Source organism: Suillus subaureus (genome assembly GCF_016647635.1).
Source record: "Suillus subaureus strain MN1 chromosome Unknown BJ212scaffold_1, whole genome shotgun sequence".
NCBI classification, from domain to species: Eukaryota; Fungi; Basidiomycota; class Agaricomycetes; order Boletales; family Suillaceae; genus Suillus; species Suillus subaureus.
In genome coordinates, this window is record NW_024538557.1 from 889,162 (window position 1) to 902,473 (window position 13,312).

General features: G+C 48.1%; 8 protein-coding genes and 1 non-coding gene across 9 annotated transcripts; 5 read left to right on the forward strand and 4 right to left on the reverse strand.

Annotated features, from left to right (window-relative positions):
• Positions 1 to 13: 13 nt before the first annotated feature.
• Positions 14 to 516, reverse strand: BJ212DRAFT_1309987 (uncharacterized protein). The gene is made up of 2 exons (XM_041333964.1): positions 495 to 516; positions 14 to 444 (listed from the first exon to the last, which is right to left on the reverse strand). The coding sequence occupies exon 2, from the start codon at positions 257 to 259 to the stop codon at positions 71 to 73; it is 189 nt and encodes a 62-aa protein (XP_041199884.1). The 5' UTR covers positions 260 to 444; positions 495 to 516; the 3' UTR covers positions 14 to 70.
• On the forward strand, positions 353 to 778 carry BJ212DRAFT_1294417 (uncharacterized protein; the record flags this gene model as incomplete). The annotated part of the gene is made up of 2 exons (XM_041332205.1): positions 353 to 550; positions 605 to 778. 2 exons carry the CDS (start codon positions 353 to 355, stop codon positions 776 to 778), a joined length of 372 nt encoding a protein of 123 aa, XP_041199885.1.
• Positions 779 to 1,524: 746 nt separating this feature from the next.
• BJ212DRAFT_1474230 (uncharacterized protein) lies at positions 1,525 to 2,517 on the forward strand (the record flags this gene model as incomplete). The annotated part of the gene is made up of 4 exons (XM_041339056.1): positions 1,525 to 1,815; positions 1,871 to 1,924; positions 1,983 to 2,450; positions 2,503 to 2,517. 4 exons carry the CDS (start codon positions 1,525 to 1,527, stop codon positions 2,515 to 2,517), a joined length of 828 nt encoding a protein of 275 aa, XP_041199886.1.
• A 385-nt stretch (positions 2,518 to 2,902) lies between these two features.
• On the reverse strand, positions 2,903 to 3,779 carry BJ212DRAFT_1255919 (uncharacterized protein; the record flags this gene model as incomplete). Its single annotated transcript, XM_041329767.1, has 5 exons — positions 2,903 to 2,984; positions 3,038 to 3,120; positions 3,174 to 3,463; positions 3,535 to 3,640; positions 3,693 to 3,779. Coding segments are annotated over 5 exons (648 nt in total), but the record flags the coding sequence as incomplete, so codon positions are not given.
• A 162-nt stretch (positions 3,780 to 3,941) lies between these two features.
• Positions 3,942 to 4,024, forward strand: BJ212DRAFT_t5. The gene has a single exon. It is a non-coding gene; the product is annotated as a tRNA-Asn (tRNA).
• BJ212DRAFT_26470 (uncharacterized protein) lies at positions 4,016 to 4,951 on the forward strand. The gene is made up of 4 exons (XM_041342784.1): positions 4,016 to 4,327; positions 4,387 to 4,471; positions 4,519 to 4,736; positions 4,793 to 4,951. Exons 1-4 carry the CDS (start codon positions 4,136 to 4,138, stop codon positions 4,889 to 4,891), a joined length of 594 nt encoding a protein of 197 aa, XP_041199888.1. The 5' UTR covers positions 4,016 to 4,135; the 3' UTR covers positions 4,892 to 4,951.
• Positions 4,899 to 9,561, reverse strand: BJ212DRAFT_26478 (regulator of Vps4 activity in the MVB pathway-domain-containing protein). Its single transcript, XM_041342785.1, has 12 exons — positions 9,366 to 9,561; positions 9,080 to 9,309; positions 8,946 to 9,019; positions 8,798 to 8,889; positions 8,635 to 8,750; positions 8,504 to 8,586; positions 8,412 to 8,454; positions 8,284 to 8,359; positions 7,539 to 8,237; positions 7,445 to 7,485; positions 7,226 to 7,396; positions 4,899 to 7,177 (listed from the first exon to the last, which is right to left on the reverse strand). The coding sequence occupies exons 1-12, from the start codon at positions 9,393 to 9,395 to the stop codon at positions 5,011 to 5,013; spliced, it is 3,822 nt and encodes a 1,273-aa protein (XP_041199889.1). The 5' UTR covers positions 9,396 to 9,561; the 3' UTR covers positions 4,899 to 5,010.
• A 1-nt stretch (position 9,562) lies between these two features.
• Positions 9,563 to 10,986, reverse strand: BJ212DRAFT_26402 (uncharacterized protein). The gene is made up of 6 exons (XM_041342782.1): positions 10,775 to 10,986; positions 10,509 to 10,719; positions 10,386 to 10,453; positions 10,282 to 10,335; positions 10,154 to 10,228; positions 9,563 to 10,100 (listed from the first exon to the last, which is right to left on the reverse strand). Exons 1-6 carry the CDS (start codon positions 10,818 to 10,820, stop codon positions 9,655 to 9,657), a joined length of 900 nt encoding a protein of 299 aa, XP_041199890.1. The 5' UTR covers positions 10,821 to 10,986; the 3' UTR covers positions 9,563 to 9,654.
• Positions 10,987 to 11,399: 413 nt separating this feature from the next.
• Positions 11,400 to 13,211, forward strand: BJ212DRAFT_1256504 (MFS general substrate transporter; the record flags this gene model as incomplete). The annotated part of the gene is made up of 7 exons (XM_041329794.1): positions 11,400 to 11,494; positions 11,555 to 11,653; positions 11,702 to 11,926; positions 11,974 to 12,424; positions 12,476 to 12,801; positions 12,851 to 12,892; positions 12,956 to 13,211. 7 exons carry the CDS (start codon positions 11,400 to 11,402, stop codon positions 13,209 to 13,211), a joined length of 1,494 nt encoding a protein of 497 aa, XP_041199891.1.
• Between the last annotated feature and the right edge of the window lie 101 nt (positions 13,212 to 13,312).

Sequence of the window (13,312 nt, forward strand, 5' to 3'; positions counted from 1 at the left end):
AATCTCTGTACACGGGGAAACACTACTAACAAATCTACTCGACGCGCATCTTTTTGAACTCTAGCAGAATTTATTCGAAGTCTGCGTCATGAGCTGCTGAGGCCCACCCGCCCTCACGGCTTATCCTGGACTTTCTCCACAGGTTTGAAACGATGTTTCGGAATCGGGTCGCATAACCCTTCGGGTTTGATCCCAAATAGCCTCGTAGTACCACCGCTACTGGGTGACTTCCCATATCAATAAACCTGATTTCTTTCATGCTAAATCACGAAACCGGAAGCTGCACATAGACTGTTGTTTATTACGCATTCTCTCTCCTCCATGGATGTCGATGAAGCACTAAAGGCTCCAGATGGGAAAGAGAGCCTATTTTATAGGCCTCCTAGTACTACTCCACCACCTCCTGGCATTTCTCTTCGTGGACGGTACTTGCGGGAACGAATGGTCAGAACCATACCCTCTCTGCGCAGCTCCGCTAGAGCTTCGGTTTGCAGCTCGTGTAACAGGGAGAGTACGCCAACCAGAATTCACTCCCGAAGAAATTGAAGAGGTATTTTTTCTTGTACTTATTTATTCGTTCTCATGCTCAATGCCATATCTCAAGAATGAGGAACTTGCGGAGAGAGGTCTCTCGCAATTGAGCCTCGCAACCCTGTACAAGGCATTCAAAGCGAAGCTTGCTTCTCGTGAGGCTGCGCGTCAACATCTGTTGACGACAACGTGGGAGCTTGAAGAGGCCGAGCACTACACATCATTCCTTGAGGCATTCCATGCCTAGAACAAACAGCTGTTGGGGTTAGAGGATGTCAAGTTGCAGAGAATGAGGGCGTGGTTTTCTTCCCGTAACTCGACAGAAGTTGCGGACGACACCAACTATCTTCAAGCTGTCTATGATGACGAATGCGAGATCCTCCGATCGCTCACTGCTCAAGCACAACAAGTCTCGAAGATCTTAGGGAAACGTTCTGATAGTATTTTTTCGGCGTCCACAGGTGAATCTACCAGCAAGTCACCCTTAGATGTGTCTTTGGTTGTAGATGATGGGGATAGCTCGGTTGATTTCTCGGACCTTGAAGACTAATCCATATCTACTATCTGGCGCTCTCCAATCCAAACATGGTGTGTGCATGTGACTGCAATTATGATTTCATGCACTGATTTCGTATCACAGTAGATACCTGCCCTGTCTAAATGCACATCACGAAACCGCCGCCCTCGCTCCATTCGAGGTTGCAGTAGCTGCACTCGCAGTCAAAGTTGAGAGTGCTGCAGTACACGCTGCATTAGCAGAACAAGCTATCTATGATCACATCTATCTCGATGCAAACACTCGCTTGACTCTCTGTTTCTCTTTTCTACGAGTAGAAAGATTAGAATACTGCTTTCATTCGTGATGAATGCGTACTCGTCGTCTGGAGCGCCTCTTATACAATCATCGCCATCATACGTGACTTAGAAGATCGTCTCATTCATCTACTCTGGCGTACAACTTGTAAAACCACCACTATCCTCAACAAAACCCACATGGTACGGTCGCGTCGTTCCTTCAGACCTATTAACGAGGTTCCACAGAAACGGCAAACTCGTCCAATCATTCTATACGCTCCAGTATACAACAGTATCTCCGCGGCATTCGCTTTCAGTTCGTCGTCTCCTTTTAATTCTCACCTGCTCACATTCCCTAATCCTCAGCGGCCATGGCCTTCGCATACTCTTCACATAATTTCACCTGGACAGCGACTACACTCATTTCGCTCTCTGTGCTCTCATACTTCTTCTATTTTGTGTCTCTTTGGTATTTATTCCTTTTACCTTGTACGCACCAGATCACACGTTTCGCTTCGAATCCTCTAAAATATCACATTCGCAGTCGGCTCCATCGCTCCTTGCCACAAAAACAGTCTTCCCTACGGCTAAATCTTCTGTGTATGCAACTTCTTTTCCTCTTCCTGGGAGTCGCGATTTCTCGAATGTTGCTTTAGACTCTGAATGCTCATCCCGATCTTTTCACAATTGTCACTCCCATTAAAATCAATACCTTCCGTGAGCTACTTTGGGAGCATCCAAACCATCCTTTTACCGGGTTTATCCTGCATGGTCTGCGTGAGGGCGTCTGGCATGGCACAGATACTGCTATGGACAGTGGTTACCCTTTGACATGGGATAACTCTTATCAACCACTCAAGAGTGAAAAGCATCGGGCTTTCGTTCAGGAGCAGGTTGATGAAGAAGTGCGGATTGGCTATTTTTCACTTCCTTTTGGTCCAGAGTTGCTTGCCAGCGTGTACAGCAGCACAGCAGTTCATGTTGTGCCGAAACACAACTCACCCAAACTTTGCCTTGTTATAGACCACAGTGCCAGAGAAATTTCCCTCAACTCTATGATCAACTTAGATGACTTATCTGGTGTCAAACTTCGCGGGTGTACCTCTGCAAGCAACGGGGAGATGGTCATCGGAGGAATTTTAGAGATATATTCGAGTTCACCGTTTCATTCTGCAGGCACCTGCTACCTGACTCATCAAACTTGGCTATGTTGTCACGACTGGAGAACAACAATTTTCATCTATTCCATCTTGACACACGTGTTGCACATCTTTCAATCCATTTAGTCCTTTAGTGATCTATACTCAAACTTTTGTACTTTTAACCCCGGTGAACCTGAGCTTTTCATTTGGGGATACTGGGCTTGTCAAATGCAGCTGTTTCTCGGCAGACACTCTCGAGCTAAGTGCTGAGGGTGTCGCGTTCCTCCTATTTTATGTTCTCGATGCAAGATTCGCAAGTCGAATGTAGAACTGACTAAAGCTTGGTCTAAAGTTAACAAATGAGCTGCAGTCCAACCTAGGCCAGATTACCAGAGATCACGAGTACGATATGGTGATCGTGATGGTCATTACATGAACATGAGATCTGAGCGGAGGATGTACTTAGTGCCATTGCGGACTAGCGAACCCTCGTGAAGTAGGCATTCATTCCCATGGCTAGCCAGTCAGTGTTAGTCTGCGGTGAAGAAACAAGGCCGGGGATCACTAACCGATGGAGGAGAACAGTTCCACGCGTTAGAGGTGCTACAATGGTTTCGCGTGCTTTCCCTCGCTCATCCTTGTAGAATAGTGTCTTGCACACACTGATCAGTCCCGAAATTTGCAATTATAGTCACGGATTAGTACCTCACCGCCTTCAACTCCATCCTCGATTCCAGTTAGGTAGACAAGCACTGTCCATTCAGACTTTGCTTCCGTCTCTGGGTCACGGACAGAATCGTCATAGTGGGGACCAAAGTACTGGGATGGCGTGTATTTATACATGCGAATATTTGAGTTGCATGAGTGAGGCGAGCGCTTTTCGCCAAGGGGAGGGCGGCGCCTGGATGAAGTCGGAGGAGGGAAAGATGGGAGATGTGGCAACAGAAGGGAATGTAACTTCTGAGCAAAGAAAACAGAGGTCACAGAGAAACGAACTAGAGTTAGGAGTGTGGGTGCACCGGTGAGCACTGATTCCTGCATGCAAACTACTGATGTAACTACTTACAATTGACCCTCTCAGCTTCCCCCTTCTTCCTGGGAGGTGTCAACTCCAATGGAGCATTGTCGATAAACTTCACAAAGCGTTTACATTCTTCAACAGAGAGAAATTCCTGTGTGTCAATTCATGATGCGCAATTGTAATCATACAGAAATGAGACGAACATCTATAAGGATGATCTGGTCTTCCAGCAGTACGCGACATTCGAGAGCTTCTTTCTGCAAGATGTCTGGAAAGGTAAGAGCTGGCGACACTGCAGATTTATGTGATGGTTGGACAATATCCCTTGATGCTTTCGATTTCTTTGGCATGCCAGGCGCCGCCAACTGCCTAAACTCGGTTAATGGGAGCTTGAAGGATACAAGGTACGGTACGGCACTGGCTAAATTGGACGAGGTGGCACCGACAAGACATGCCCCATGGCTGAGTTGGTTACAGCGTCCGACTGTTATTTACTGGCATCGGAAGGTCGTGAGTTCGAGCCTCACTGGGGCAGTCCTTTTTCATGTCTTCTAACTTTTTATTTGTCCGGATTTGTCACATGCGGCACCTCAGCTGATCCGTTCATATTTTTGAATCTTTTTGCACTCTTCAACGAACTCGATGAATGCAACAGACTAGACCTTTACTCGATTGTCATCCTGAGCTATCTGTTATAGAATGGCCTAGTTTTCGGGAGTATCGCGTTGAGAACTGGCAACTTGCTCGGGATGGGAGTGGGAATGTTGTTCGCGGTGCGACATCATGGGGGTGGATTGACCTTTGTCTGCCCGTGGTCATCTCATTCATTTGGCCAAGAGTCAGTATCTAAGACGCTCAGCTTAAGAGCTGAAAGCTAACAGTCTCTGAATTTTGTAGTTTCGCGGCAGCACCATATTGTGTGCATTTGTTGTCCTGGTAGTTGGGTTTACCATGTACTGCCGTTGTGTGCAAGTTCTTCATGGTATGTTCCGAAAAGTTGTGTCTGTGCATTCCTCATTTTTGGAACAGAGTCTGTGCTAGTGTTTCCAGCCTACGGTATACAGCTCGAGACGCATCGGGGATACCCTTTGCTAAAGCCACTCTTCGTGTCTAGGCGATTTATTCACGCATCCCTTTTAGAAGACTTCGTCATAAATGAGGGTTTAAGAAGATGGAACGTCCGCTATTATCTGGCTGCTGTTCACGGATCCAGCACAGACAAGATTGCTTTGGATGTCGCATTTGAGGTTAGCGATTTGCTTACTATCTTTTCTTTCCCTAATCTAATTTTGCCTTGATTCAGAATATTTTGCCCCACTTTCCCGTACTCCTTGAAGTATATCAAGGAGTGCAAGAACTCATGTTCTACAACCACACGGACAATATGCATACCCCCATATAATATACCATCTATTTTTTCCATCAAAAACAATCCTTTCCCTCACGCAGCGTTCTGGGCCTATTTCCTATAGTTTATCGCATTAGCTAGTACACTACCAGCAGGAACAGTTACGAGGACATCTATTCCTTACTCCCTTCCTCACTCTCATATGCGCTCAGAATATCATCGTAGCCTTCGTCGTCCCCTTCTTCTGCAGCACTATCTCTAGTTTCCCGCGCCTCGTGGAAGGAAGATCTACTAAGCCGGACAACCGATTCCCCCGAAATTTTCCGTGACCGTCCAACCGTATCCCCGGATGCTTTCCGCCTAGGACGTGGAGAATGCGACGAAAAATTCGGAGATGTTGATGTGGAACCAAATTCAGGAGCACGAGGTGTCATGACTATCTCTTGCTCCTCAGGCCACTCTGGAGGAGCGAGTGAGTTTGGGCTCACGTTCTTGTGCTCGGCCACAGAAGTAGGCCGGAGGTTGGCGTCCCGAGTTCGCAGGCTGGGTAGTTTTGGATGATGACGCTTCGAGCGCAAATGGGGATTCCTGGAGGGTGTCCAATCCTGCGAGTCAGAATTGTCCGTATCTTGTAGAGGCGGAGTCTTTTTTCGTAGTAAAACCTTGCTTGGTGTGGGTGACCTCAGAGGTATACTATCTTCGCTAAAGGAACTCTGCCGACTTTCGCCATTCACCCGTACCTTCCCTGCTTCGATATGAACCATGGTAATAGGTGTCGGAGGAATAGGTGGAGATGACACCGTTGTGGGTGAATCAGCGGGGGTGTATGCACGCCAGCCCCTGTCAGACGAGCTGTCCTCAGCGGCGGACCTAATATATGTTCTAGTTGATGGATCGCGTGTCGTTGCATCAGACACGCTTAAAGGAGAAGTCGTCCAAGGACCTCGCAGCGCGCGGGACGCAGGTGCCATTGGCGATATCGACTTGCGATTTAGTGCCACCCTCCGGCTGTTGCCATCAGATTCGATGTCAGATCTGGAGCCTATGCTTGGTTTCGAGTGTGGTCCGCTGAGGGCATCAGAAGGCGACAGCGATGAAACCGAAGACACCGAGTCAGTGCGCAGTCCGTGTCCTTTGCTGCGCGTAACATCCATCCAATCGCCATGTCGTTTGACTGGCATCCCGCCGTCCGAGTGCGCGGCCAACGGAGGTTTCGCGGTGATCAAAGAGCTTGAATTGAGTAGAAGAGGACGTGGTGGACCCCTGGGAGACTGTTGTGGGGCTGATGTACGTGAGGTTGTGGTGCGCGAGTTTAAAGCAGCCAAGGATGCCAGAGAGGCCTGCGCCTTGTGTATGAAGTTATCTTCTCGCTGAGGCTGGACTTCTGGGCTCGGAGGGGCGGTGTAAGTTCCTCTGCGCGGCAATGGCAAAAAGCTGTCTCGTGGTGATCGAAAGAATGCGGGGCGAGGAGGTTCTTCAAAAGTAGTCCCTCGACTGCTACCAGGAAGCGAGCTCCCTCTACTCCCATCTCTAGAATGGCTAGCACCATCTCTCAGCGGTGACCACTTGTCCGGAACTGAGGGCGGTAACTCAGATTTCGCGATCACTGGTGATGATGCATCTCCATTCGATGACAAGCTATTGCGTCGACTGCCCCATGCATCCATCGCTCGTGCGCGCCAATTTGTGCTTACTTTCGCGAAAGCCGCAATTGTGTCAGAGTCTTTGAGTTTTCCAGCATAACCCCAAATACTTGCAGGTGGTGGGCTTAGAGATGGGTTTGAGGTGATTTGCTCTGGGGGGATCTGAGGGGAATGAGGGAGTGGTGGTGACTGTGGTCGTAGCGGGGAAGTTGGCGATGGTGGAGACGGTGAATTGTCCATAGAGCTTTGGTTGGTAATCCCTCTCCAAACCGTATTGGCAAAACGCGAAGTCAGAGTTGGAGCAGCCGGAGTTTCTGTCTCATTACCGTCTTCGTGGGAGTCCTCTTCATCCGAACTCGAGTCTTCCTCTTCATCATCTTCCTCCTCTTCCTCGTTATCAGCATTAGCGACTTGGTTTGTAAACCCCTTCCACATGGTGGCTTTGATCCGAGCACCGAGGGTAGCATTGTCCGACTTCAGAAGTCTATTTTCCTCGATGCGCCTTTGGGCCAAATCGTGTGCAGTTTGCAAGACTCGGTCGATACCACCAGCTGCTTCAATCGGATAGGATTGCAAAAGAGCAATGCCCTCGAGGAAAGCATCACTGAACTCCCATGGTCGAAGCGGAGAAGAAGGACGAATGGTAGCATGCTCTTCAGCCCACAGTCCCGGAGACTTACCTCCAGGTTTTGCAAGTCTAGAAGGATTCAATATAATCGTCAGTTCATATGAATGATTGACCGACCTAAAAAGCGGCGCACGCGCACGGATCAGAAGACTCGTGCAGATATCAACGAGGGCGTCGAGTTTATGGTTCTCGTCTCGAGTTCTCATTGGATACGAGAAAAGCACATCCCATATAGGTAGGAGGGAAGTAAGAGGAAGTGTTTGCGACAAGAGAGGTGCAAGCCAGCGACTGCGAGCTTGTGTTAGCCATGAAATGTCAGATAAGAGTGCATCTTACTAGGAGTAATGTGGAAGCATAGGATCCAAGCCTTTGGTGTGCTGTTACATCTAGAGTCGGGAGTAGTCTATGATTCGCTAAGAAGAGCACATACCAAGCTCGCAGCAAGTTCTCCGTCGGCTTGTGCCAATCGATCGCTGAACTTCTTCATCCAAACTTTACCACCCTCCTGATCTGCCAGTTCAGAAAACTCCCCAACGAGAGCTTCGAACAACCAGAATGTATCTGCTTCAGCGTGAACTAAATCTTCTGGTTCCACTTCCTTGACAAGAACAGCGTACAACGGTACAAGTAAGGAAGGAATGTCTGGAGATTGGTTTGCTGGATTTATACATGAATGCAGATATAGCAGACGGAGGAGGGCTGAGATGTGCTGTGGATGCGCGCTGGAACCACCGAACGGTCCAGCATGTAATAATGTGGTGGGTGCCCCTGGTCTACGGGATGCAATGGAATCCGAGCTCGGCAATTGTGACAACTCGGGTGTGCCAGCGTCAGGCTCTAGACGAATTTCGGGAATACCTGCGGGTTTCGATGTGGAAATTTGCGCGCGGAGGACCTGTAGTCGTGCATCAAGAAGATGAGCGCATCCAATCCTTTCGGCCTCGTCAGCATTTTCATCTAATGGGGACATAATTGGACAGTTTGGGCCACTATCAAGCGTGTCGAAGAGTCCAGGGGGAAGACGAAATAGAGATTCGGATATTTTCATTAGCGTCGTATCTATGTTGCTCAGCGGCTTCGTGGGCGCTGGCAGGTCGTAAAGTGGTGATAACAAACGGCGAACGAGATCCTAGTCGATGCATAAGTGTGCGTTCCAAGACATGAACGGCACATACATAGTAGCTGTCTCGTTGTTTCCGATTTTCTTTTTGCCATGTTGACTTCAAGACCGGAACTGTTCCCAGTAAAAGCCTACATTGCAAGTCAGGTATGTCAGAGGTCAGTCACACCGACTTTCACGTACTTCCATATCCTAGGCCTAAGCCATGGAGGTTCATCGGGTAACCCTGGCGATTCGCATCAGATATTGCTCCATGACGATTTGTAGTTTCTTACCTTGCGAACATAGCCTCCGCAGACGAGGTAAGTCAACAATGGGTGAACCTTGTGGATCCAAAATTTCAGAGATCATATTCAAGCTAACTCGAACGTTGAGCTTGCCTCACAAAGAACTAGAAAACACGCACATATCCTGCCGGGGAGGTTCTGCGGCCCAGTTTACATGATACACCTTTGATACATTAGTCAGACAGTCATTCATCTTGGATGCAGAAGGGGTTGGGGAGTGTAGTAATTGCATGACCTAATAAGGCGTCAGTAAACAGGTACAGTAACCAAAGAGACACTTGCACGCAAAGGGACGTGTTTTTCGAGGCTATTGGGTGAACTAGAAAAATGATGATGCATGCGCTGAATTAACATATCCCGAACAACATTGAGTTCTGTTTGATTCCATGAGTACGATCGATCACACGAGACGGCCTGGTTTCACGCTTACCCTTAATACTAACACTGGGAGCTGCAGCTATGATGGAGGCTGCAGCCTCTGCAAGGACGGGGCTTGGCGAACGCCTAATGCACGGTCGCTGCGATCAGCTATAGCCCAATTTTATGAAAGGCTTGGAAACACACCCTTCGTCCAACTCGCCAAGATGCTCAATGACCGTGCTGACGTACATTTCCACCACTTCCAATAAGTCGCCCTTCGCATCATCTTGTATGAGATTCTGTGCTTTGGCGCGTGCAAGAGCAGTATTGTTCTGTTGCAATAGCGTTGCAATGTCGCGTCGGGTGATTTGTCCTTGAGAGTCTATTCGCTCTTGAATTTGACCAAGACGCTGCGATGTCGACCGCAGTAAGACCTGCAGGGAATATAAACTTCTTGTGGATGTGAGGTAAGGACAAAGACGACGCATACTTTAGTTGCAGTTGGGTCCCAGTTCGTCATGTTCGTCGTCAGTCACTCGAAAGCTTATGATCGAGTGAAGCTATAGGTATGTAGTCATGAAAGTTTGAGCGTAGCCTAGTGCAGCGCCTGGTACTCTCTCCGTTTGAAACGTCGGTGACAATATTGAGTTAATCGCACTTTGGCTGCCAGTACAGTCAGATCTTTAAATAGATCTAGGTCGATAGGGCTTTGCCGTGTTTACAATATTACATATTGATTGATTACTAGTACGTGGAATCTAAGTAGACTATCATGATAGTTACATACACCAGGGTGGTAGGGGTTTTGACAATCGCCCCGACTTGCGAGCATTACTTTCACCCTGTACAAATTCAGCGAATGACGGCGCGAGAGACATGTGTCGCTGAGGAGACTGCGAATCCCGTTTATCGAGTGCTCCTGGTTGCAAGACAACCGAATGCGGATCACGAGAGGCACGACGTGGCATGGCAGTGGTCGTGAGTGGAGATGCAATATTTGCCTCCGGACGTGGGAACAACACAGAGTCAGATGACAAAGTGCGAAGTGGTGGCATTGAAGCCCGAATGTCGAGAACAGGAAGATGGGGCGAAGCGATCGCCATTTCTGGGTCTACCACGAGAGGTGACCCTATACCCGTAAAGGTTTTTTCGCGCGACTCGACCACCACGGGTATCCTCGACTGGCGGTAAACCATGGCAGCAAAGTAGCTGGCATATAGAATAACTGCTCAGGCTGTAAGCGGTTGTGTTCACAAGAAAAATTAGCTTGCAACTGACATATGATAGGAACTACCCAACAGCCCATGAGCATGTAGAAGTTGATCAATTTGCAGACACCTTGCTGGTCGGCTGCTGAAGTCAAATTAGAACGGTACATAAATTCGAGGCATCTGTATCAGACGTACTTTGATCTGGGCATTGTATTTGAGGATTCCAGTAAGTGAAAGCGACAGCAGATCCTGGAAACAGATTATGAGGGTTGTTACACAACCGCTTACAGGTGCCGCACCTATTTGTCCTATTACAAGTAATAATATTCGAGCGGCATCCAACCACACTCGGAACTCAAGTAGTAATCTGCAACGCAATGCCTGTCAAGCACGCCGGTGTGGAAAATGTCAAAATGACCTACAGGAAAGGTAGAATCAGGATTGTTGTCGCATTGGTCAAGAGGAAGACAGCGGTTAACGAGCCTGATTGACATGGGCCCCATCTCAGCAGACATTCAGTACAATAACTGTGATTGGACAGCTCACGACTGCAGCGGTCAGATATGTCCCAGCGGGTGTAAACTTGAACTGAAAGAAGTACAGTCCACAGAAAGCTAATGAGAATGACGGAGCCTAATGAAACTGGTGATCAGATATTTACGCAGTGATCGATTGAGGTGACACGCACTGAAAGTTACAGCTCGAACCTTGAAAAATACAGGGAAAGATTCCATGACAGATCTATACAATGATTGTAGGGCCGCCGTCCGTTCGTTCGATAAAATAATGCAGGATGTGAGATAGTAGAGAATATTAATGTCAAGTACAAACGAGAACACCTCCAGAGGTGGCTCGAGGAAGGGACGTTGGAAAACACGGGAGCAGGGGATTACCTACACGCATCGCAGAATATAAGAAAGACTGAACAAAAAGCTGTGGGACTTCCAAAGCTTGTGGATGCGAGCAAGTCTATCAATTTCGATTCTTTTGTTCGTTACGTACATGCATGTTGTTCCCTATTTGTACAAGGATAACGTTAGTCAAGTACTTCAGGCATGTCATTGTACTAACTTATAAGAACTTGAGATCTATAGCTGAGTAGCTCCTATGTAGCTAGGTCGATGATCATGCATATGCCTTGGATGAAACCAAGATTGAAAACTCGCAGTTTGAAGAATGATCAGAAGAGCAAGTCACTATATGGGATTTCCCGAGAGGGACTGCAGCCACTGGGGTACTATCACTTATCCTCTGAGTTCTCATTCAAACAGCCCATTTCATGCAACGGAACACCGTCCAGTACATTCTATAACATGCCTCAGGTTCTTTCTGCACAGTCCCAGTCTCAACCCACTCATTTGCGTCGAGCTCGGCTCGCCCTCGCTTGCGTGTCCATTGCTGCCAATGCGTCTGTCATACCCTCGCGCGTCCAACCTCAAAGCTGACTTATATCATTAATTTAATGTAGGCTCTGTGGTGGAAGTGTTTTCACCTTTCCCCTCATGTCACCTGCTTTGGTCGATCACTTGAAGTTGACTCAACCTCAACTGACTACCATAGCCTTGGCGTAAGCTCATCTTCCAGCACACAAAATGATGGCTGATCGGCTTCCTAGCGGGATGATGGGCCAATATCCCTTTGCAGCCATCATAGGCAAGGTTGTCGACAAATACGGTCCTTGGGCCTGTTCCATCATCGCCAGTTGCCTGTTCTTCGCAGGCTTTGGATTATTTGCGAAGGAAATTGCTAACACACCAGACGACATCACCGTACCCTCAACATCTACGTTCCATCATCTCACCATCTACTTCTTTATCGCGGGACTTGGAACTGCCTTCTCGTCGGTTGCTCACTTCCTCGGGGTTTTCGACACTTATCGTTGTTTAGATATTTCTCTTCTTTATTTGCCGCCTGTAAGAACTTCCCGGATTTCATCGGCATAGCATCTGGAACTAGCATTACCTTGTTCGGCTTATCGCCGATGTTCATATCAATATTGGCTTCGAGGTTCTTCTCCCATCCTGACGAAGGCCTTGATATCACGCGCTTCTTACAATTCCTGGCCCTTTTTTGCGGTGCCGTTCATTTGTTCGGTGCCCTCACTCTCCATATCATACCTCTCCCCAAAGATTCTCCAAGTGTTGTCTTGGAGGATCCAGAAGGGTTGGTCCAAATCGACGAGCAAACAGCTCTTCTCCATGGAAAGCGCAATCATACTGCTGAAGCCGAGACTGGCATCGTCGTTGCTTCCCCCATCAAGAGTAGTTCGGTAGTTGACCTTACCAAGGACCGTTATTTCTGGGCTCTGGCGTTCGTCTTGTTCGTGATATTAGGTTCTGTGAGTTTGCTCTCACATCACTGGATTGACCTGATATTCTAACTTGGCAAGAGCGAAATGGTGATATCCAACATTGGCACAATAGTCCTTTCTCTTGCATCACAAGCTTCAAGCACAATCGTAGCTCCGTCTACTGATATGGCAACTGCAACACAAGTCCGCTTTCTCTCTGTTGCCAACACGCTGTCTCGTCTGGTTGTCGGACCTTTGGCAGACTTCGTTTCTCCCACAGCCACTGCATCTGGTACCCAAAATGTCCCCCGCAAGCGCTGTGTCAGCCGTGTAGCATTTCTCTTCTTCTCGATACTAGTGCTTGTATTGACCTATCTGTGGATGGTACTCGGCGTAAGGTCACAGGTGGACTTGTGGGCTCTTAGGTCAGTGACAACATCTTGAACCTGATCTGCACTCTCATCAGGTTATTAGTATCGGCGCTGGGATCGCTTACGGTTCAGCTTTCACAATCTTGTACGTTCCGTTAGTTCTTGTTTCCAGTATGTTCCGGTTGACGTTGTTTGGCTTGTTCTATAGACCGAGTCTGGTGTCGTCTGCATGGGGTATAGAAAACCTCGGACGCAACTTCGGCATTCTGACCTACGCTCCTTTCCTCGGTACTCCTGCATTCTCATACTTCTACGCCTTTAATGCCGCCAGCCACTCAAATGATGGTGTTGTCTGTAAAGGCATCGAGTGCTGGAGCACGACCTTTTCATGGTATACTGCAATTGCCATAGTTGCGTGTGGCGTCACAGGATACCTCTGGCGCAGTTGGAGAGACCAAGTATAGTCCACATCGGTGCATGTATTGGCAACATACATTATGGAGATCTGCGCAGTATTTTTGCATTTGTCTGATGTCTAGGCTGTCCAGTGCAAATTGTCGAATTA